This window comes from Cephus cinctus, unplaced genomic scaffold, assembly GCF_000341935.2.
Source record: "Cephus cinctus unplaced genomic scaffold, Ccin1 Ccin1_scaffold0168, whole genome shotgun sequence".
NCBI lineage: Eukaryota > Metazoa > Arthropoda > Insecta > Hymenoptera > Cephidae > Cephus > Cephus cinctus.
Genome location: NW_014332892.1, coordinates 301,234 through 323,235, shown reverse-complemented (window position 1 = coordinate 323,235; position 22,002 = coordinate 301,234). Strand labels below are relative to the sequence as shown.

At 37.6% G+C, this 22,002-nt stretch overlaps 4 protein-coding genes and 1 long non-coding RNA gene across 17 annotated transcripts; 2 read left to right on the top strand and 3 right to left on the bottom strand.

Annotated features, from left to right (window-relative positions):
- Positions 1–144: 144 nt before the first annotated feature.
- On the bottom strand, positions 145–5,719 carry LOC107264245 (RNA-binding protein 25). 6 transcript variants are annotated; one of them, XM_015732293.2, is made up of 5 exons: positions 5,472–5,719; positions 1,637–3,609; positions 1,393–1,566; positions 1,160–1,315; positions 145–1,073 (listed from the first exon to the last, which is right to left on the bottom strand). In XM_015732293.2, the coding sequence occupies exons 2-5, from the start codon at positions 3,593–3,595 to the stop codon at positions 915–917; spliced, it is 2,448 nt and encodes an 815-aa protein (XP_015587779.1). In that variant the 5' UTR covers positions 3,596–3,609; positions 5,472–5,719; the 3' UTR covers positions 145–914. The 6 variants fall into 6 exon arrangements, with proteins under 6 accessions (XP_015587779.1, XP_015587778.1, XP_024937392.1 ...); XM_015732292.2 differs by having other exon boundaries at positions 5,318–5,717; XM_025081624.1 differs by lacking the exon at positions 5,472–5,719 and adding an exon at positions 5,423–5,469 and having other exon boundaries at positions 1,637–3,602.
- On the bottom strand, positions 3,621–5,259 carry LOC107264248 (phosphatidate cytidylyltransferase, mitochondrial). The gene is made up of 2 exons (XM_015732298.2): positions 4,686–5,259; positions 3,621–4,537 (listed from the first exon to the last, which is right to left on the bottom strand). Exons 1-2 carry the CDS (start codon positions 4,753–4,755, stop codon positions 3,798–3,800), a joined length of 810 nt encoding a protein of 269 aa, XP_015587784.1. The 5' UTR covers positions 4,756–5,259; the 3' UTR covers positions 3,621–3,797.
- Positions 5,720–6,124: 405 nt separating the features above from the next.
- LOC107264244 (COP9 signalosome complex subunit 6) lies at positions 6,125–8,048 on the top strand. Of its 2 annotated transcripts, XR_001536880.2 has the most exons (5): positions 6,125–6,609; positions 6,735–7,018; positions 7,093–7,452; positions 7,541–7,781; positions 7,863–8,048. XR_001536880.2 is itself a non-coding variant. In XM_015732291.2 (4 exons), exons 1-4 carry the CDS (start codon positions 6,324–6,326, stop codon positions 7,679–7,681), a joined length of 1,071 nt encoding a protein of 356 aa, XP_015587777.1. In that variant the 5' UTR covers positions 6,125–6,323; the 3' UTR covers positions 7,682–8,048. The 2 variants fall into 2 exon arrangements, 1 of the variants encoding a protein (XP_015587777.1); XM_015732291.2 differs by having other exon boundaries at positions 7,541–8,048.
- A 103-nt stretch (positions 8,049–8,151) lies between these two features.
- On the bottom strand, positions 8,152–16,472 carry LOC107264243. 7 transcript variants are annotated; one of them, XM_015732288.2, is made up of 15 exons: positions 15,791–16,472; positions 14,627–14,769; positions 13,928–14,124; positions 13,475–13,616; positions 13,007–13,103; positions 12,731–12,925; positions 12,384–12,536; positions 12,068–12,302; positions 11,698–11,979; positions 11,420–11,624; positions 11,151–11,338; positions 10,767–11,059; positions 10,159–10,461; positions 9,362–9,544; positions 8,152–9,292 (listed from the first exon to the last, which is right to left on the bottom strand). In XM_015732288.2, the coding sequence occupies exons 2-15, from the start codon at positions 14,755–14,757 to the stop codon at positions 9,134–9,136; spliced, it is 2,763 nt and encodes a 920-aa protein (XP_015587774.1). In that variant the 5' UTR covers positions 14,758–14,769; positions 15,791–16,472; the 3' UTR covers positions 8,152–9,133. The 7 variants fall into 7 exon arrangements, with proteins under 7 accessions (XP_015587774.1, XP_024937384.1, XP_024937386.1 ...); XM_025081616.1 differs by lacking the exon at positions 15,791–16,472 and adding an exon at positions 14,919–15,755; XM_025081618.1 differs by lacking the exon at positions 15,791–16,472 and adding an exon at positions 14,873–15,754.
- Positions 16,473–16,623: 151 nt separating this feature from the next.
- Positions 16,624–21,193, top strand: LOC107263910. The gene is made up of 5 exons (XR_001536788.2): positions 16,624–19,505; positions 19,718–19,910; positions 20,022–20,140; positions 20,257–20,631; positions 20,706–21,193. It is a non-coding gene; the product is annotated as an uncharacterized LOC107263910 (long non-coding RNA).
- The last annotated feature ends 809 nt before the right edge of the window (positions 21,194–22,002 follow it).

The following is a 22,002-nucleotide window of genomic DNA, read 5'->3' as shown; positions in this document are numbered from 1 at the left end:
AGCCATTACCTTAGTTGGCGGAAATTTCAAATTTATCAAAACCAAATATTTTCAAGATAAGTGTCGGAATAGCTCATTAGAGTTGTGTTAGAAAACGACAATAAAGAAACTTAATATATTTGGGTGGAGTTTTAAATATGCGAATTCAGACGTGTAAAAATTGTCAAATCGTTTATAATAGTTGTACAGTGACATCCCATTGTGATGTTTTTTTATAGTACACTGATGGACAATAGTTTTGCATTTATGAATCATTGGTTACGTGAAAGAGATGCTTCAGAAATTCCATCTTCCTGTTTCCCTTCAGACTTTGAGACTTTTTTAGACAGCTTATATTTCTGTGTCAGTATTTAATAGTACAGTATAAAATACGATGGACAAGATTGTAATTCAAGCAGTAACCGACAATATTCACTGACACTTACTGGACAAAAGATTTCTTTCAGTGAAGCATTCTAATGGACATTACATATATAAGTTATTTACATAATAAGGAAAATTAAGAAATGTCTTACAATAACTGATTGACCTTATGGATTTAAAGTCGGCGAAAGCGAAGTTTTGTAAATTGTGACAGTGACAAAAATCCACGAAACGTAGTCATTGGCAAGTAATGTACAATGCACATATTGTAAAATTCACTATTATGCAGTAGAGTGTATAAAGATATTTCGAATATCTTTTGTTCATTTTCGTGATATATAATTCAGGTCTTTTGAAATGAGAAAATGACAATAAAGAATTTACTGATTTTTAGAGTCTAAGGCACCTCGCTACTATTGTAATAGTCGCAATAATAACGGGCTCCAATTATCCCCGTTTTATATATATATAATTTCTTGCAGCATTTCCCATCTCTTTCTTATATGCCGTAGAAATGAGCCGCAACATTGAAAGTTCATCAGTACAAAACGCTAGATTCCACCGCGTGAAAATCTATCATCCAGCAATCTTGCTTTCATAAAGATTGATTTCTTACGCGCCTCGTCTAGCTGATTTGCTTGTAAATCGATATCACGATCGAATGGTCGTCTCATTGGTTTTCCGGCCTCCTTTGCTTTTTTATCTTCCTTCTATTAATAATACAGAAAAAAATCTTAAACTTTGAAGTTAATCGCACTATTACTAGTATCCACTTGAAATAACTAAAAAGACTTACTTTCTTTTTCTTGTGAAGCTTCTTCTGATGCATTTCCAAAAGAGATTGCTGACGTCTTTTAGACTTGGATTTTTCAGGTTCTCGTGACTCCTTTTCCCGGTGTACAGCACGTAATTTGGCAGACTCTTCTTCGGCATTCATCAACTTTCCCTCCTCCTTCAATGAGCAACACAACGGTGATAGGTTGAAATGCTCGGGATGCAATGGATTATTCTGTTTCTAGAGTGGCAAACCTTCTCTCTTTGTTTTCGAGCCTTATCCATAGGCGTGTCGGTCCAGCTTGATCTGTCAGACATATCAGGTCCTGGTCGTATCCTGAATTTCCTTGGACCCAGACCAAGGTTTACTGCTTGAGCTGGTGGCAACTCCATCATCCACTCTTCTCGTTTTTTTGTTTGGTCATTATCCTGTAATAGAAATATATGTTGCTTCAATAAAATATGATATCAACTACTCAATATAAACACCTGTACCCACCTTCTCTCTGAATTCATCCTTGATTCGTCTGGCTCGTCTTTCTAATTGTTGTTGGACGTAACTGTTTGTTGCTGCAGGATGATCTGCTGGAAGTGGCCCCATCATATTTTCATCTTCAGAGTCAGATTCTATAGTCTCCATAGCATTTCCATCGTCTAGAGATCCAGATCCATTTGGTAAACACGGCCCTATAATATTTTCTAACTCAGGGTCACCCTTTTTTTGCTGCATTAAACGTGGTGGTAGTGCAGGCCCAAACGAACTTTCTAGATTATCTTCATCCTCAGTTGATTTGGAAAGATAAGGTGGTAAAGTTGGTCCAATGATACGAGATGGATCTGGCTGTAATACTGGTTCTGCCTTTTTAATTGATGTCCCAGGTAAAACTGGTCCACAAGTCCCTTCATCATTTAAATCATCTGAACCAATGGATCCCGATATAGAGGATACAATGGTTCTGGTCGATTCTGAATTCTCTGGACTCCCATTTGGTTTGGGTCTCTGTATTGAATTGTTGTCCATTTTAATGACAAGTGAATCTTTATTTGCACTTTCATGTTCCTCAGGGGATTCCCTGTTTAAACACTTAAAAAGTTTCGGAGGCAGAGCTGGACCATAAATATCGCCATCTTCTTTATCAACGGACGTCAAACACAACTCCTCCAGTTCAGATTCTGACATGGCGGATTCCTCGTCTTTCGAATGTTTTCTACGTTTTTTCTTGTAACTCATCCGATCTTCCGTTAATGCAGAAGTCGAGGTTGAGGCAGCCAACTCGGAACCTAATAAGAAATCTGAAAGGGCACTCGAATTATTATTACTGGGACCTGGCAAATGATCTCCATTCCTTGGATTTACCTTTCGTATTTTCTCCAAGTGACTCTTATTGGCAGTAACCTGCCTTTTCAATAGGCGTTCATATTGATGCTTGGAAACACGTTTCTTCACACGCGGTTCATGAGACAAAGAGGTACCTTTCATAGCAAAGCTTTCCGCAGTATTTTCTGAACCAGAAGTGCCTGAAGAGTTTTCTATAGTATCTGACACAATATCAAAATCAGATAAATTTAATTCCTTGCTATTTTTCTTATCCAAGGATAAAATAGGTCCCACATCCGAGTCCAATGCGCCCAAATCAGATTCACTGTCACTGCCAATCTGATCAAGTATTTTATTTTGCAGATAAATATCCTGTTTAGTACTCTTAGCCTTTTTCTCTTTTTTATACAGCTTTTGATCGGTCTTATCACTCTTATCAAATTCCTCTCGGAACCTTTCACGATCCGATCCTACTTTGTTTTTATTCATTTGGTTAGATCCACCACTTCTCTCACGTGAATAGAGTTTCACCTTATCTCGATTTCGTGTACTGTATTTCTCACTTGATGATCTATCATGACTCCGTTCTCTGGATCGTTCACGGGATCGACGCTTTTCTCGATCACGGTCACGAGAATCCTTGGATTCACGACTTCGCGTATCTCTATTATCACGATTACTCAAACTCTTTACGTCTTTTTCGCTAAATTTGGACTTCGAGTCTCTGCTCTCTTTCTGATTATTTGAAATTTTGCCATCCTTATTGTCTCGGTTAATTGTATTTTTCGAATCATGACTCTCCTTTGAATTCTTTAAATCTCTTGAATAAGACTTTGTTGAGCATTTAGAGTCCTTCTCATGTTTCTCGCTACTTTCAGGATCCTTTGATGCTCGTCGCCCGACGTCACTGGACTTTGGTTCCCTTCGATCACGTTCGTATTTAGATTTATCATAGTCTCTCCTGTCCCTGGTGCTACGATCTCGCGACCGTAATCTGCGACTGGAATTCGATTTTCTTGCTGATGAGTTTCTTTCCCTTGCGTGCAGATCGATTGTCGCGTCCTTCCGGGTCGCCTCGAAACGAAAACGTCGTCCTTCGTCACTGTCCTGACTCTCCGAGTCTGAATCCATTGTCGTCATAATCTACCTATATTCTGAAACCATTAATTTAGTCATAGAATAAGGAACAATAGTAATTTTTACAGAGTAGACTGATATAAAACATATCTACTCTGAATAAATAATGAATATGAATTCTGTTTCTTTGAAGATATTTTTATTGACTTATACATATAATTTTACAAATAATACAATGAACATTCAACTGTATCTTTTAAAATTATTAAGGTTCCACACGTTTTTGCATTTCTTTAGGTTCCTCTTGTTTTTCTGTAACCGATTTAATCATCGTCTCAACTTTGTTTGGCTCTTTGTTTGACACTGGTAAAGATTTCTGTTCATTGTTTGATGATATCATCTTCATGATTTTTAATGCACTATATTTTATGGATTTTACAACACCTGCTGTAAGGATGCCTTTTAAACTTTGGGAGACGCTTGACTTCCAGACGATTTCTCGCAAAATTTTTTCTAATATCTCACTGCATTCTGGGTCGTGAGCTATAGCGCGCAGGCAGTCCTCAGTATCTTTTGTTCTCGGTCCTTGTGACCACATCCTCACAAGTTTCACTTGAGGTGTTCGAGGTAAATGATTTAAGTGATGGACCCTTGCGATAGGCCTGGTATCTTGTCGACACATGATGGCTGCTTCTTCAGTTTGAGGAATTTCCACATAGTTATCAAAATGCTTCAAAATTGGGGCATAAATTTCACGGAAGACAGAAAGCTGAGGATTGACGATATTGCTCACTTTATCTTTATCTTCTCCAAAAATCATACGGAAGTCGCCATTGTAAGATAAATTAGCAACGGTCTTGTAGAAGTCAATTTCTGTAAATTGTTCTGGTAAAAGGAGCAGTGCTGCGTGTACCGCTGAATGTAAATTTTGGACTAAAGCTGTTTTCAGTTGAGAATTTTCTTCTGGTTCAACCAGAATTTGTACTGGTTTATGTAGTCTTCCAGCTAAGTACAAGAAATTCCAGTCAAATAAATCTTCCACAAAAGACACCTCCGAAATTACACCATACTTGATAAGTCTTCCTTCATACGTCCTGACCAATGTATTGTAGTATACATTAGCACCAGAGAATTCTTGTAAATTGGTAATTACCTTCGGACCCAATAATCTCAGTGGTTGAGCATAATGATGAGGATTGCGACTTATATTTTCTTCGTGCCATTGATTTGGATTACGTACAACGAATATAAGATCCAACATATTTTCAGATGGATCTATTTTCTGTTTAAATGCACCAGATCCATATGCAAAACAAAATTTCATTCTGCGTGGAAACTCACTCAGGATCTTTTTATACTGAGATAACTGCGATATTTTTTCAATCATGCTTGAGAATTATTAGAGATTATAGTCTTAAATATGTAGAATTACAAAAAATATGTTCAAATGCACTTAATCATTTAAATTCTTTCATTCTATAATATTCTCAATTTATTCATGAAGAATATTTATCTTCTCGAATTATTTCGGTTAATTCGTTATATCCAGTTTATCGAAAATTTATGTTTATCCCAATATTTTCTTGCAATAAAACGTTAAAAGAACATAGTCAACAGAACAAACATTTGCACAAACTGTTAGATTTGTACATACACGATAAATATTCGTTGTAAAAACAACGATTAAAGATTAAATAAAATGGAGCACATTAGCAATGAGGCTTCGACGGTCAACTAACCTAAAAATTTTGTTTCATGAATGTCGTAACCATAGGGACTACTTACTCAAAATGATGGACCGTTTTTATTCCTATGAGTTTGAACATTCGGATAAGTAGAATAAAGAATTCCGGAAATATACTAATTCAATAAATATAGTATTAAAATTACATGGAGTATACGTATCAGTCTGACGGAGAGAAAAATTCTTTAAACCAACCATAGAAATAATTTTCATTTCTGCGAGACGTGAATGGTGGTGAGTAAAATCGGAGCTGTACCGAGTTCCTTACAAAGAAGCAGCTGTCTAAGCAGGATCAAAAACATTAGGAAAACAGCTCGTCAACATAATTAACACAGTAAAGTCTGCAATCAAAATGTTTTTACAGCTATTATTAAATCCCAACTGCGACAACAAAATGATATATTTCAATGAAACAAATCGTTTTCCCTAGATTTTAACGAAAAGGGCCCACAATATTGGTAATCCAGCACTGTGCTGTACAGATATTTTATTCATTTCATGTAAAATCCGACAGATGGCCTTAAGTCCCGTTCATATACTGACAAATATTCTAATATTGAGTTTTGTCGCTGACACTTTTATAAAGTTTCATTCTTTCTTTTCGTTATCACAGTTGTTCATAAAAGTAAACCATTACAATATAAAGAAAATAATAATTTTAAATTGCGTAACGTAATTGAAGGTTATTGTAATTAAGTGTAGAATATGCCCTATTAATATAAGCGAGATATAGTTTTATGATCAATAAAAAATCCTTTTCAATTATCCAACTTGTGTCGATACAAACCTAAATCATTGGTCATCTGGAAAATATTCCGCTAGATCCAACGAATAACGAGACATTCTATAGACAGAAGTTTAGTAATTGGAAAGCACCCAAAGCGATTGCAGCTATGTCCAGTGGTGTGCAGTGTTTTGTGATCTCAAAGAAACAAGTGAAAGTTTGGTTCTGCAAAAGAAATTCATTTGCCGGCTACTGTGTCGGTTATTATTGGGCCTGACAGGAAGTACAAAGCATACAAAGCTACTGCGACGATTTTGTACAAAATGAGCGAACCGAAACAACAGCCGAGCGACATGGAGGTTGACGACAATAATGCTGTCTCGACAGATGCTCCAATGGAGGTTACACAAGCTCAAAACGAACGAGGTCCTTCTACTTCTACTTCTACTTCTACTTCTACTTCTATTGGTTCCGGTTCTAATGCCATTCGTGTTATGGCCTCATCCGGTACTGTGGGCTCTGTATCTATCAGCCTTCATCCACTTGTCATTATGAACGTTAGTGAACACTGGACTAGACTAAGGGCCCAGGAAGGTTCCGATCAGCTAGGTATACTTTTTGTCTATTTGTCCTATATATATATAACGTTCACTTTTATTTTCTTGTGTTATCCTGAACACTGTCAAAGTTTATGCAAAGTGTGTAATTTCATTGGATATAATGTTATTCCACAGTGTACGGTGCATTAATTGGTAAACAGAAGGGACGTAATATTGAAATCATGAATTCCTTTGAACTTCTGTTTACTTGCATTGGGGATGACGTTATTATTGATAGAGACTATTATAATACCAAGGAAGAACAGTTTAAACAAGTATTTAGTGACATGGATTTTTTGGGTTGGTACACTACTGGTGATATGCCAAACGAGAGGGATATCAGAGTGCACAAGCAACTTTGTGAAATTAATGAATGTCCTGTATTATTAAAGTTAAACCCAAGGTCTAAAAACTCTGATGTGAGTAGTATTAGTTTCAGTGTATAGCGTAGGAAATTTGAAACTCAAAATCTAAGCATTTATGTTTTTTCCAGCAATTGCCTGTTTCCATGTATGAATCGGTGATTGATTTAGTGGGAGGACAAGCAACAATGTTATTTGTACCTTTAACATATACATTAGCTACTGAAGAAGCTGAAAGAATTGGAGTAGATCATGTAGCACGAATGTGCAGTAACGACCAGGTTGAAAGTTCCCTAGTAGCTGAACATTTAATGGCACAGCATAGTGCTATTAAAATGTTACACTCTCGAGTGAAGTTGGTATTGAGATATGTACAGGCTGTACAAAGTGGAGAACTTAAAGGAAATCATGAAGTCTTAAGGGCTGCATGTTCTCTGGGACACCGCTTGCCTGTAATGAACAGCCCAAAGTTCAGAGCCGATTTCTATAACGTAAGTATTTAAACCAGAAATATAATTCGCTACATTCAAATTCACTAGATCCATAATTCCATAAGTAACAAAAATTTCATCGTTTCAGCAATGCAACGATTTTGGCCTCATGACGTACCTTGGAATAATAACAAAAGGCTGTAATGATATTAATCAGTTTGTTAACAAATTTAATATTTTGTACGACAGGCAAGGCATGGGTCGGCGTATGCGTAATTTATTCTTCTGATAAGTGAATCGGTTCTATTTTGTACTTGTCACACTGTAAATTTCGTACTAATTATAAATGAGTTCAGGATCACGGAATGCCAAATAGTCAATCCCCCATGGTGAGTAAGAGGACAATGAAATATTCAGAATAAATGACAGCGAGATTTGCGAAAATAAAAGGAAGCATTTCTTGTAATTAGATTGAAGATTTGTGCGATAGAGTCGACAGACGAATGCCAAAGATAATAATCTATCAGGCACTGAATTTCCTTTGCTAATCAACGCAAAGTTGGTGTTAGTCCAGCCGCAGCTGCTCATAAGCAGTGCAATTAATAATATATAAAAACTCTATTAACATGTGATATCAATAAATGCTGTGATGCGTAGCTTGAGGTATTTTTTGCAGTTAAGGGACTCTATGAATATTTTAAAACAACGGGAAAAAATAGAATCGACATGCTATACTAGTATAAAGTCATGCAATCATCATTAAATTCGATAGAAATTTATTATCCCCCTATTATATACAATATACATATTATATGATTTATAATCAATTTTACAACATTCCCAATAATACGTCGTCCCAAAGTGTGTTCCATATGAGCGATAACGTGTGTATCGGATACTTTCACGTTATATACGTTCATCTCATTCTCTTTACCTTTCTGGATTTTTTTTAAATGGAAGACCTCATTTCAATCGACACAATTTTCAGCAAATATTTCTCATCCATAGGACACTCTTCAAAGATATTATAATCAATTAACATATGCCACGTCTTTGATCTACTAAAGCATTTGCATATAAATAGCATCGTCTTGTATAAAAGCTGCCTATCCAGATTCCATTACAAAACACTCATCTCTAAAAGATCTCTCTAAAAATCTATTCTATTGATATATTTTTTTGTATATAATTATTTTTTGGTATATAACACTCTTATAAATATTGCTGTACAAAATATAGTAGGTATATTGTGCCTCGTTAGTTATTGCATGTAATTGTAAAGGATCGACTCGTGTAAGTCGAGTCAATCAAATTTCGGTTCTACGTATCATTACGTACAGATGATGATTACCTCATTATTTAGAATATCGTTACCAGAGCACCCTGGCAAGAACCCCATCGTTCTCCAAAACGCTCTACATTTCCACTATATCGTATCTATATAATATTATAGATACACTGCTTAAATCAAATGCGTATGTTTACCGCCATATCGTCTGATATTCCTTTGATATGCTAAAACGACAGGACCGGTTGGCCCTTTTGAATTTCTCTTAGAAGGATTCAAAATAACATATGGTATCTTGCGCGTACATTATACGACGTCTTAGATATGTCGGTGCGTTTCTCGTATTCCAGATTTTAATGGAAAGATGTAAAAAGTTCATTCGATGCATACTGATAAGCTGTCCTCTATCATATTGGCAAGTATGTCTACCAGTACGGACAGCATTGTGTCGGGCTAAGGACTCGGTTTATCCATACCAATTAATTCCTCGAAAAGGCTATTTCTACCTTCAACACGTTCTTCGATAGCTTGGAGGGCAAATCGCAGAGTGGCAGCTGTTAAATCACCAACTGACCAGTGTCTGTCCATCAAAACTCTGCTCACAGTATCCAGCTGGAATGATATTCATATTCACCATTTCTCAGTAGTAGATTAATTTAATAATTTAACTCTATATGATACCTTGGATAGACTGGTATTTCCGGATGTGTAGTATATCAATCTTGGAACCCCAGCCAATGACGCTGCCAACCACTGGATGACTAACTTCAATTGTGGATCTCCTTTCAGCCTAGAGCCGCATCCCCAATTGCCAGTTGCAATCGGCAGTAAACCACCAGCTTGGGGGCTGCTTTCTCTAGGCATCTACAGTATAGGTTTTTTTAAATTTTCATATACCATAGACAGGTGCTTATTTAAGGTTTGGTATGGAGAAAGGTGTATAAGTTTGGCACGTCTTTCATTAGATAGTGTCTCAAAGCAGATGCATAGGTAGAACACACGAATTAGAGAATACCGAGAGATTCTGTAAAGTCTTTGGAACAAATCAAAAAAATAATACAAAGATTATAGGATAGTGCTGTTTTAAATACGCATCACGATGGAGACATATATATATCAATATGTATGTGTATATAGTTGTCTTTCTGTCGTCATTTACAAAGGAACGGATGAGAGGCAAATGCGCGAAATTAAAAGGCACTCTAGATTGCAATTAAACGGATAGAACGAGAGACAGACGTATTAGTAATTAGATCTTTAGAGTTAATTAGAAACATGGATTAATTATGCATTATGCAACACAACATCGAGTTTCCTATTGGACTGTACGCGAGACCTCAGAGATCGTATATACTCTTTTATAATTACATAACTTTGCAATATAATAATTGTGCGTTTAATGACACCATGCTTAAGGTGGGTTCACACGATTACTGACTCGCATACTAGATCCAATAAGTTCTATCGACAAGTGGCACCTTGACGATCTGCAAATCGCTCGCCTCGCTCGTACGAGACTGATCATCTACTTCCGGAGGGCATATCTTTCCAGAATAAGACCCTAGGACTTGTCTCGTGTCGCTCTCACTTCCGGTGACGTTTATTGGCGCAGTGGAAGGCAGAGAAATGGTAGCTTCATCGTCCACCAAGGTCTGGAACACCTCAGAAGTGACTGTAATGGCCCATAGCTTTCTACGCTGGGAATTCTTCGCATCTTTGGCCACCTTTGGATCTTCGCTTGAGGCATCTTCGTAACTAGTCACCTCCTCGTTCTCTGATACCTGTATATATACCGTCAACCCCGCTGATCTAATGCTCACGCGTAATTCAGTAATCTCAATTATTAATTAGGTAATTGATTAGCGTCGACAATCAGACTCTGGATCGTCAGGTTTTACTCTTAATATTTATTCTCCTTTGTTAGTCCTGGACTGTCTCTCATTCCATCTTTACAACGAGCTAAATGTAATGTCAAGTTATTATCAAACAACGTTTCAGGCGATTCTCATAAAACGATTGTCGCCATTTTATCTATTGTAACAGCCTATATACAGCTATACGACTTGTACAAGAATAAGATTCTCACCGATTGTTGTCTCCTATTCTTATGTCGTGCCAATTCCAGACTTAAACTCCTCACAGCCAGTGCCAGTTTGTGCCTCTGTTGTGCGTCATCTGAGTCATGGACGGGCTGAGGCTCACCTTCTTGGACAGGAACTCCGGCGAAGGATTCACTTAATGCGCGCTTCAAGAGGGAACCAGCGAATCTGACGACTGCACGATCCCTGGCGTCCAGCTCACGATTTTCATCAACCACGATCGGATCTTCAAGCCACTTGGACAGCTGCTCGTAGACCTCTTCAAGCTCTGAAGAAAAGTCTGCCAAGATATAGTGATGTCGGCGGCCATTATTAGGAAAGTTTTAGGAGTGTGACAGTTGAGCTAGGGGTACTTGTGCTAGAGTGCTTACCCGAGCTATATTCAGTACTAAAGCTATATCTACTGCTGGAATTCGTATCCCGACGCTGGATCATAGCTGGTTGACTCTGCCGGAATCGTCCGAGCCACTTTTGCTCGGCTTCCAAGGATTCTTTAAGGAATTCCTCATCGACTGTGTCATCTCTCAAAACAAAACCTCGCGAGCCACCCCTCTTGACTCTGGAATTTATTATTGAAATTGTGAAACCTTTAATTCAATGCATTCTTAACGACGTATCTTTATTTAACATTGATTTTTACTTGATCTCTTGATCATCAACGTGACTTCCGGCGATGCTTATACCCACGGCGTAGCTACTCTCTCCCGAGGAGTTCGATGAGGTTGTTCCGGTCGCTGTACTTTCCCTCTTCAGGGCATCCTTTAATCGTTGCGCAAAAGTACCCCGTCGTTCCGGTGTATCTAATTGGGTACTATATCGCCTGTTTAATTTCTGTTCCTCCTCGTCTGGTAAAAAAATAAGGAAGATTGACGCTTCAGTTTACAAATCGTATCTTATAGATTTTCATCCGTATGGTACCTGGTTCCTCGTCGATGGTATCTTTGGCGCTATGGAAACTGTCCGTACTTTGACTGTTGCAACTACTATAGACAGACATTTGTCCTATTGATCTTCTTGTTACTGGTAGTACCTCACCACTGGATCCCAAAACGATAAATCTATTTCTTCTATTGGTATAGTTGCTAGCTTTACAGATTCCACTAGGACTAGACGGTCTTACTGATTTACCATTAGGCCTTGTTCGTATCTCAGTCATATTTTCTGTATTACTGATAAGATCCTTTGATAGGTTGGCTGCCGCTGAATTTATTTCAATATTTTTAAGTCAAATCTTAAGCTTTTTTTTTGTCAATTAACATGCTTTGTTTGTTATCAACTTTCTCCTCACCCTCAGCTTCCGGTGGAGTACTACTAAAACTCTCTCCTATTGGCGACAACCGCCGTGCACCGGGACCCGTTTCAGAATCCAAATCAGGCTTAACAGGATCCGTAGGACTACTAGGAACGTGTCTTTGTCTAAATCCAAGAAGAGACTTATTCATCTCCCTGAGGATATTATCTTCCTCGAACTGCGTTAAGGGTAGTGTAGAATAATCTTCGGGATCGATACAGCAAACCATCACCTATGCCAAGTATTTGACAATGTCCAAAATATATTTAAATAATGAATTTATCTGTATTCTAAAATTATGATAACAACTAACCGCATTAGGCTTGGGTATACTCTCGAACACGGCTCTGTGCTTAGGGTCATTTATCCTAGAGAAATGTCTAACCCCTTCAACTATTAAAACTTCGTTGTCCTCTAAGGCTTCAACTGATAAAATCGCTGCAAGAAGTTCAGGATGTGTCGCCATCTGAAGTCCAATCGATGAAGAATCAAATGGATGATGATATTAATGATGACAAAGTAATTCTGATATGACAATCAAGTGGACCCCGCTAAATTCTCTTCGCAAGGACACACTGTTACAAATAGGGATTTTGGGGTTCCTCTTGACGTTTCAATTTATAATGGAACGCATTTTTCACACAAATAATACTTACTTACATGTACTGTTTCTTGATTTATTTGACCTTGCAAAACGCCGCTGCCAAATTTTGAACTTGCAAAACACACATGAAGTACTTTAGTCTCTGCCTCGAATCTCTCCAGACGTCCCTCGTGTCTTATTGTCAATGGACACAATGGCACACTGCTCTCCAGCCAATCCTCTATTGTTAGCCATTGCTTGGAGGTCATTACCTGCAATTACAAGAACTGCTAGTAACAATATTCATTTAGCACAAGCAGCAAATACTTCATTAAGACAGCTAAATTAGTCACCTGTCTGGAAATGACCAATTTTCCCTCCAATGCCTGTTCATTCTCCAGATAATCAAAGTAATGGAATATGCTGCGTAACTTAGCCTTCTGTCCATTTCTAGATGAAGAAGAGGGCATTAATAATAATAATTAACGGCAACCAACCTAAGCAGATTAATTGTTGCTATTTTATTCATGGCGGTAGTCATATAGGCCATGCTTATTTATGAATCTACTATAGATAGAAGATATATATCAGAGTGTCTAGCTTGATATGAAATATCCGCCAATTTATTAGATATACAAACATATAAATGGTCAATGCCGCTACATTGCCCATATACTATATACAACAATACAAACAAGATGGCGCTCGTTAAGAAGAACCAAGCATCTTGGATCGATCGAACTCCTCCTCTCTTCACCCCCCGCAACCTCATCCAGAGGTACTGGTATACCTATTCTCTATTTATAACCTTGCTCACTTACGAGTGAAGTTCCTTGAAGAAATTCGTGAAGTTGAAATCTCCCAAGGTAGGATGAGTCTTGTTTGTCCTCTTCGGATAGGTAGAAAAAAACGCATTGGCGATGAGGGACGATACGAAACCGTAACTGTACTCGACGCTGTCCCCTAACGGAGATAAATAAACTTTTTTTTTAAATAAACACGTCAATCCGGTGTTCCACAGCGTGTACAATAAATGTCAAGAATCTCGTTGAAACAACAGGAAAGCATCCCCATTTTTCAACGACTTATTATGTTCTTCCTTTATCCATTTCACATAGGTACGTTAGAGCCGAGTACATATATACCTTTATACACCTCTTTGCAAGATATAATAAGTATAGTCCGTACCGTAAAATCAGAAGTTACGTATATTATACAGAGTTAAGAATGTGTGTATATATATAATATATATATGTATATATAAATCAGATTACCTTGCTGCTGCAAGCTAAAATGTAAACCTTGTGGGGGCTTTGTGGATTTCAAAGCTTTTGCCCTCTCAACCATACATGGTATTGTTTTTGTAAAAACATGTTCACGTTCCGCACTAGTTAAATCCGTGTCCAGGAAACGAGCCAGCCCCGAAAACAAATCAGGTTCCTGCACATCTTCTTCCGGATCAAGACTTATGCTGAAAAGAGCATTAAAAAACCCCTGTAAATTCTCCCTTGTATTTGACGTTGTTATAATCTACAGCTATTTATATGTACAATTGCATATATACATGTACTGTTATGTGTATATACAAACACATAGTGAAATATAGTAATATGTATCATCTAAGCACAGTGTAGAATATATGCTTGGTAAAATGGCCAAAAATAAAATTTGCCAGTGTATTAGATACGCAGAAGCTGAACGAGATATTCTCGCATTAAACGCGGACATTATAAAATGGAATAGCCACGTGAGATCAGCAGCTGAATATAGAGTCACTGCTAGTAATAAACGATACTGGTAAGACATGTTATATTTATGTTAGATTTAGGGTCTAGTGTAACGTGTAATGCAGTATGTAAAATTATTACTAAGTATTTAAGTATAATATGTAGGACGCATTATATACAGCAAATGCAAGTATAGTCTTTAGATTAAGTTAAAAAAAGAAAATTTCACTGTGAAATATTATTTACTTGCACATATCGTGTAGCCTCTGCATGGCTTCCAAAAGGTCTCTAGATTCAGTAGCTACGGCGGCTTTTTCAAATTGTTTCACCACTGCCGGCCACCATGGTAAATCACAGGGTAACATCACAAGTGCCATTATGGTGGTGTTCTGTAAAATTATATTCATTTATATTCCAATCACGTTTTTCGAATTTTGATAAGGTTGATAGCGATAAGAATGTTTTAGAGTAAATACGTGTCAGTGAACATGCCAATGAAATTGAATAAATGATAGAAATAGATCCGGATGGTGTTCACCGTCATGAGCATCTCGTGTTCCGGGTATACATTCACTGTAAAATCCACATCAGAAATAACCACGATGCTGTTTTGAAATGGTCTGTACCAAAGTGTAGATGACACGCATCCAAAGAGATTCTCTTCTGTGGCTTGTGTTTCAAATGTTCAAGGGAAGCAGAGACGTGAAAGATTGTGTCTTTTTTGCCTAAACTTCTTGCAAGTGTTTCACGAAAGACAATTGATCCACGTAAAAGATTTAACTAGCTCAGACATAAACGTAATACAAAAGAAAGTAACCAGTTAGTCATTGACTTCGGTTTCGAGAGAATTTCACATTGGCCATTTGCCCAGCAGTGCGAACTCAGAACGGTCGAGAAGCTATTAGCCTCTATGGACTATATATTATTCTATCTAGTATATATATATATATAATAGATTGAAGAAGGGATTGAAGCTCGCCGCAGTTATTCGACCCAATATTTACGTATCCTGATTGACGTAACAGTAAACAGGTTAGATACGTCTGGAGCTTTTTTTTAACGCTATTAACGAAAAGTAAAGATTCTTAATTGGAATATATACAATAAGAAGGGTAAATAAGATTTATAATTATTATAGGTCACCGTGGTAAGCATAGGTAATCGAAAACGAATGTGTATAGCAAGATTTTGAGCTATAAGGTTGAAATTAATAAGAATTGTGGCACCTATAATAATTAAGCTCGTATACTGGATCACGTGTTTCAGAAAGCATGTAGGCACCAACGTGATTCCATAATGTATATGTATATGAGTGAGCTTGGAATTTTATATCAGAGCTCAAAAACCTCGTCACAGTTTGATAAAATTTTCCGACAGGCTCGCAGCAGTGCTACGATCTTCTTTACCTACCTATAATTAGTTTCTTGTCCCAAAGAGAATTCGTGAGTTCGATGTCCGGAATTAATTTACTCTCGCGTCTACGGTTTTACGAATTACTCTTATTCTTCCTTTTACCTTGAGAATATGCACAACACAGTCACGAATCTTCTTGCGTTACAATAATATCTCCATTGTTCTTGGAACCCTTAATTAAATCTTCTTTTAGCTTATCAGATATTAATCCTTTCGGTTTGTCTGTATGAAAGTAACCACAGTCGGATTCACAGACGTAACTACCCTCTTTACATACTGATCCCGTTGCTATTTCGACAGTGACGGACCTGTCGGTCCAAATATATCAAAATTTAATTTTAGCATTTCACGAATCGGCCACCGCATAACCCGAGCGTTCAAGACTCGGCATTCTTTTCTGATTCAATGTTTTTTTTAATGTAAAAACAGTTTGCAGGTTAGTCCAGACACTCGTGGCATTATTTCCTTATGGCTCTGTATGTATGTATACATATGTATAGATATTTCTCTTCTCTCACGACGGAAATGCGTACCAATCGCACCGGAAGCCGACTGACTCTCGCATGTAACCCGGACAGACTATTTTTCAACGTTGACGACGATCACCGGGGTTTCGTTGGCCTTTTTTTTTATTCGCGCTGCGAAAAAAGGTCGCGGAGCTTGCAACACCCTGTGTCAGCAGTGCCGGCACTATAGTACTGATTTTTAGTTCGTGCACAGTCCGTAAGAGACGCCTCGTGTCGTGGCTTATTTATAGAATGGCGCCGGCGCTCTGCCAACCCCCATTAAAATTTTGACAGCGTGCTCGCGACGCTATGTTCTTCCGTAAATTTCTATAGGGTATTGGCTATTATTTCTTAGAATTATCAGATGGTGATACTATTTATACGCGATATATGTTCTATTCATACTGGAAACGTATCTCGAGGAATTCGGTGCGTAATATCATGGAATCGGAGCATCATTTTCGAAATTCAAATAACGTCGGTAAGCACGGTTACGACGCTTTCGCTCGTAGGTATAAAACGCTGGTGTTATCGAAGCTGATAGATTCCGAATCGTTGTACGATCATAAAATAGGAATACTTGATTCCTTATGGTCGGCTTCTAAAACGATCAAGACTTGAAGAAAAGGATTTAGAATACCGCTATTGATTTTTCTATATAACGGCGCAGATACCTTTATGATACAGTGGAATTACCAGGTATTTGATTACTTTATTATAAATTTATTACATGTAACTTTATTATCGCCTTCATTACCTCTGTTCTTAAGTGCTATCAATATTTTTTACCTTTATCTTTGCCCTGTTTTCATGTGAGCTGATCATACATTCTGAAAAAGGAGTTTCCTAAGTTCAATAATGAATCGGTCGAATACGATGATCCTTGAAAAGTTGTGCCGTACACGCTTCGTTCCCTGTTTCAACTCTTTTTAAAGGGTTCTTTGACCAATCAAGTGAGCACTTGGAACTGTGTGCATTTCAGATTTTTCCCACTCCGGATAATCTCGATATCGCACTCGTTCTATATCACCCTGAAAAAGATCATTTTGTGAAATAGGTCGACCCCGTAAATCCAACGGAACACGCCGGATTTCTGGTACAGATCATGCGCATGAGCACTGCTAGAAAATATTTCAGTGGATCACAGAGTTCGCTGACTGGCTAGAAAAATATTTTGATTGTCCTCTGTAGCTGATATCGTAACGTGTTATATGAGTTTTGAGATTGGTATAGGCGCGTGTACACGTGGAGAGAAATATCCATCGGTATTGAAATTCATCTTTGCGCAATAAACTGTTCTCGGAATTTTTATGCCTGTAGTTTGTACAGTATGTAGTATTGCAACTGAATTTCGTTCTACGAATAGCCATTTACTTTTTATTTCGCCTTTATTGCTTAAGGGCTATTAACTCAGTATCACGAAAACAATGATAATAAAGTCTCTGGACTAATCTTTTTTGTCTTTAGGAAACTCGAGAAACATTTACATTTTAACTGTAAGATATAATTCAACCCTTAAAATCCCAATGTATCTATTCGTGTTCACTAAGAGAAATGCTAACGGACTCGTCTCCTGCTAAAGAAAGGATATTCTAAAAGGTCCAAGAGTTAGGGCCTATTAAATATCATAGTAAACGACAAAAAATATCCTTGTCCCTTTTGTCATTGGCTTTTTGAGTCACCCTTTTTCAGGCAATCTTTTACCCAAGATGAAATATCACGAAGAAATTATTTGAGGAGAAGACAATAGGCCTACAGGGATTCAGCAGCTGATACGTAATTTCCAGAAGCGAAATATATTGTACAAAAAAAAACAAATATAGTAAATCTGAAACTGGAAATATGGCCCAAGACCATATAATATATTTCGTATTGCAATATTCCATAAAAAAACATTTAATACATATAAATACAAAAAGTATGCAATTCATAAAGTCAACTTTATGTCCTAGCTTGATATATTGTAAAATGGAAGTTGAGCCCCGCTGAAGATTCTATATCAGAACTCGGCAACGTCCATCGTTGAGTCGCAGGAGTCAAGCATGGAAAAACTAGTGGACGAAGGATAACCGGAAAGCGCCAAGAAAGCACGTCGCGAAAAAGCCGGATGTAAAAATGCCCTAAAAGAAATGAAGGCAGGAATGGTAACATCACTATATATATACACAATGAGTCTGACAAAGACGGAATACGTCCACTGTGTATAAGGACCCTAGTGTGAAAGGAAAGGGAATCATGGGGATGCCGGACACGCTCCAAGTCCATTTCTTTCACCCTGCACCCCTAGCGGATATCTGACCCTTCAATGACGCTTTATTAAATTCCCGTTCCGCGAGATTGTCCGGTCGCCTTGCGTTCCCTGGGAAGTCAGATGCTTGGAAAAAATCAGGGTAACAAAGCGTCGATTCCTTAACACTAAACGTACCATCGACGGGTCCTTTGACCCTTTTAGAGCCAAAAATACGTTTTTAAAAAATGTTTAGTGTTAACCCTCTTCCACAACTGAAAAAGGATTGACAATTTGGACCACTCCAATGTTCTTATTAATCAATCTCAACCAATTTTCACCGTATGATAAAAATCCTCGTGGACTCAATTTTTTTCAAATACCTTTACGTAAAGTAGAAATTCTGAGTAAAGAAAATACCACCTTAACCCCTAAGAATCTTTACTTCATCCATCTGGCACTTTTCTATCCCTCCTTTCCATCGTCCCTCCCTTCGGATCTATATACCTATCACCTATAACCTTTGTAGAATCTTCAAAAGTTAAAAACTGAGTCAGGTGATGAACCAAGGGTGAGGTAGTAAGACACCCCTTTTCTATTCCATTTTTTTTTTACTTTCCATAATCAATTCTCATTTCCCTTCAGGACGAAATTTATCTCGAATGAAAATTGCAAATCGATTAGGAATCCACCCTAGTCATTCTTTATTGCTTGTTGGCTAATGTTATTTTTTTTTATTTTTATATCCACCTTTTAAAGATCCACAGGAAATTGTTCCTTACTAATGTCTGAGGTTTGAGTGTGAAATTCTTTAGGGGAATTAAACTATGGTTATTATGGTGATACCCGTTGCTACAGACTTTCGTTATATGGATATTACATTTCTGGTTCTCCCGTCCAGAATGGTGAAGTTTGCATCTAAAACCCTGAGGCGGTGGCGGATAGCGTGTGGAAGTAGCACAGTAGTCCCCTTGCTACGGTAATGCCAACGTTCTAATTACGTCATTTCGTAATTTCGTGCAAATTACAAGCCACATGTAACCGTGTGTCACTTTTAATGCTTCACTACGATACACTCAGATATATAAGTCTCTCTTTTTATATATATATTGAAAAAAATATATATATCATATCAATTCTAAGGAAATGCAGTTTAAAGTAAAATGCATCGTTATTGTTGATTGCCTCTAGAGTCTGGGATGTGATAAAGAAGATTCTTTGGCAAAGAAAAAGGAAAGAAACACTTGAGAGTTTAATTAGCATAGCTATTAGTGGATCAATTAGCAATGCATTTGCAGTTTGCCTCGTGCAACTATTCCTATTTGATTCTATGAGATGGAGGACCCTTATGATTCACTCGATGTCTTGTGAAAATCTCATTCAGGTAATAATTGTCATTTTTGTATAAGAAGATATTTTTTTTAAGTGTACAAAAAATAGTGTTGAAAAATATTTTAACGCTTTGCTACTATTAAGTCATTTTATTCTTTTCTAGTACACACTATTTATCCTACTCTCTGAAGGCTGTTTGGTAAAGGCTGATATACAGTTTGGCTTTTCCGGAAGAAAATCCTGAAGGGAAGTGGTTGCTGGGAATTTTTTTGTCGCTACCAAGTAAGTCTAGGATAACGAACGAGAAGAGCTGCCAAGGGTTGACCATGCGTCTTGCGACAATTCACTAGGAGTTTTTTTTCTTATAAATTGTTTATTTCATGAAAAAATTATTTTAGGTATACATATACATCTGTATAGTGATGGCATATATCCTCTATGGTGAGGAGACTGAAAGGAACTGAAGATTTATGCGTACCTGATACAAATTATTGGAAAGTATGTGTATTAGGCATAAAATGTAGGACGCGTAGGAGACGTCAGTCTCGACGGAGTAGCATCCGGAATGGTTTGGAGGAAGAAAAAAAAGTGGTCACGCTCTTGAGAAGCCAACTGCTAGCTGCTATAGTAGAACGGACAGGGGAAAAGAAGAAGTGGAGCTTTCGCGCGGGACATTTAAAAAGGATCGTCTGAAGAGAAAAATGGTTGAAACGTATTTCGTACGTGTAACGTTAGACAGTATACAATAAGTATACAGTTACAATGGTTAGCTGGTAGGTACTACGTTGAAGATAAAAGTAGTTATACACAGTGTCGAAAATATTTACAACCTGTACTTTTGTTTCAGGAATACCGTCATATCCGTGGGGCACCTTAAATTTTGAACACCCTGTACACCGTGGACAGAATTTACTACGTAGAGAATTAAGCTACCTATAGAAGCGAAGGAATTTACGTGAATAGAAAATACGGTGGTCGCGGCTTGCAGCTGTCGAAATTTTTCTTCGCTTCTAACGGATGCTAATGTACGTCGTACTCGTATGGAATATCGGACAGGACAGGGATGGGTGGGTTTTGTTTGGCCGTTTAATTTCCGGGACTGTTATCGAGGAAGGCGGTTTGCTCTGCCGAAGTTTAACGACGCTAGATGCGGATAACGAGCTCCTTCCTTTTCGAACTATCGAGCGCTCGTTAAAGGCGAATTTAAGATTCGGATTACACCGGCTGGAAATTCAGTTTGGCAAGGCAATGTAATTTCATCGGTTATATAGGAATAATAGAAAGCGGTAATAAATTCCACATTTAAAAAAGGAATATGAACATATATTTTTTTACTTTGCATATGTATATTAAGTATATGTTATATATATAATTTCTTTCTCACGCTACAACATTCTGTACAATCGTAATATTAATAAAAATTTTAATCTATGCTTGCGACGTATTTAAATTCGTTCAATAACTTTTCTGTGATATACATTTATATATGCTTGTATTCAACACCGTCATTACTGGTTAATTAATTATTTCCGTTTTCATTGGAATACAGCAGCCCTCCTAAAGAAATTAATAATTAAGCCAAAGTGCTTCTTTTTCTCCACCTACTTGTTTCTCCGAGTAATCCGCCTCACTGTGACAGTACCATGCATTCGGATGGAATCGGGAATGCTCGTAGTCCGCTCGCCGATTTTCTACTGTATTACCTAGAGTTCTCATTCCGAATGAAAGCCGGTAGGAACTGCGCTCGATTAATTATTTTCATTTCCGTGGAAAGGAGTATAAAGAAAAACGAGTGATTCCCCCGCCACTTGGTATCAATTCTGTTATTCTCCTATTTTCTTTCATTCTTTCCCTCCCTCCGTATATACCCACTCTCCAAAAAGATGCTAAACGACCATTTATTTTATTCTTCTTCGGACTTGTCCAACCCGTGCACAAGCTGACAATTCGTTTTTCACTAGTCCCGCCTAATGGCCCTTTTCACTTGCGTCCCCATAGGCCGTATCCGCCGCAGGGAACTATTTATCAAAACCCACCGGCTGGTCCATGGAATGTATTAAGCTACGTGGAAGGAGTACACATAATCATGGTATAAGAGAAAAATAGAGGGAGGAAAGCTGACTGGAAAATATTCGTCTATTCAT

Bases quoted from the DNA above. Each gene is read 5' to 3' on its own strand.
- LOC107264244 (XM_015732291.2), top strand. From the start codon at position 6,324: ATGAGCGAACCGAAACAACAGCCGAGCGACATGGAGGTTGACGACAAT. The intron at 6,610-6,734 runs GTATACTTTTTG...GTTATTCCACAG, and splicing joins GGAAGGTTCCGATCAGCTAG to TGTACGGTGCATTAATTGGT. The intron at 7,019-7,092 runs GTGAGTAGTATT...TGTTTTTTCCAG, and splicing joins CAAGGTCTAAAAACTCTGAT to CAATTGCCTGTTTCCATGTA.
- LOC107264248 (XM_015732298.2), bottom strand. From the start codon at position 4,755: ATGGCACGAAGAAAATATAAGTCGCAATCCTCATCATTATGCTCAACC. The intron at 4,538-4,685 runs GTAATTACCAAT...TCTTGTACTTAG, and splicing joins TGAGATTATTGGGTCCGAAG to CTGGAAGACTACATAAACCA.
- LOC107264245 (XM_015732293.2), bottom strand. From the start codon at position 3,595: ATGACGACAATGGATTCAGACTCGGAGAGTCAGGACAGTGACGAAGGA. The intron at 1,316-1,392 runs GTTTGCCACTCT...TGCTCATTGAAG, and splicing joins CTCGAAAACAAAGAGAGAAG to GAGGAGGGAAAGTTGATGAA. The intron at 1,074-1,159 runs GTAAGTCTTTTT...TATTATTAATAG, and splicing joins AGCTTCACAAGAAAAAGAAA to AAGGAAGATAAAAAAGCAAA.
- LOC107264243 (XM_025081616.1), bottom strand. The intron at 14,125-14,626 runs GTAAATAATATT...TGCTCTTTTCAG, and splicing joins AGGCTACACGATATGTGCAA to CATAAGTCTTGATCCGGAAG. The intron at 12,303-12,383 runs GTTAGTTGTTAT...TACTTGGCATAG, and splicing joins GTATACCCAAGCCTAATGCG to GTGATGGTTTGCTGTATCGA.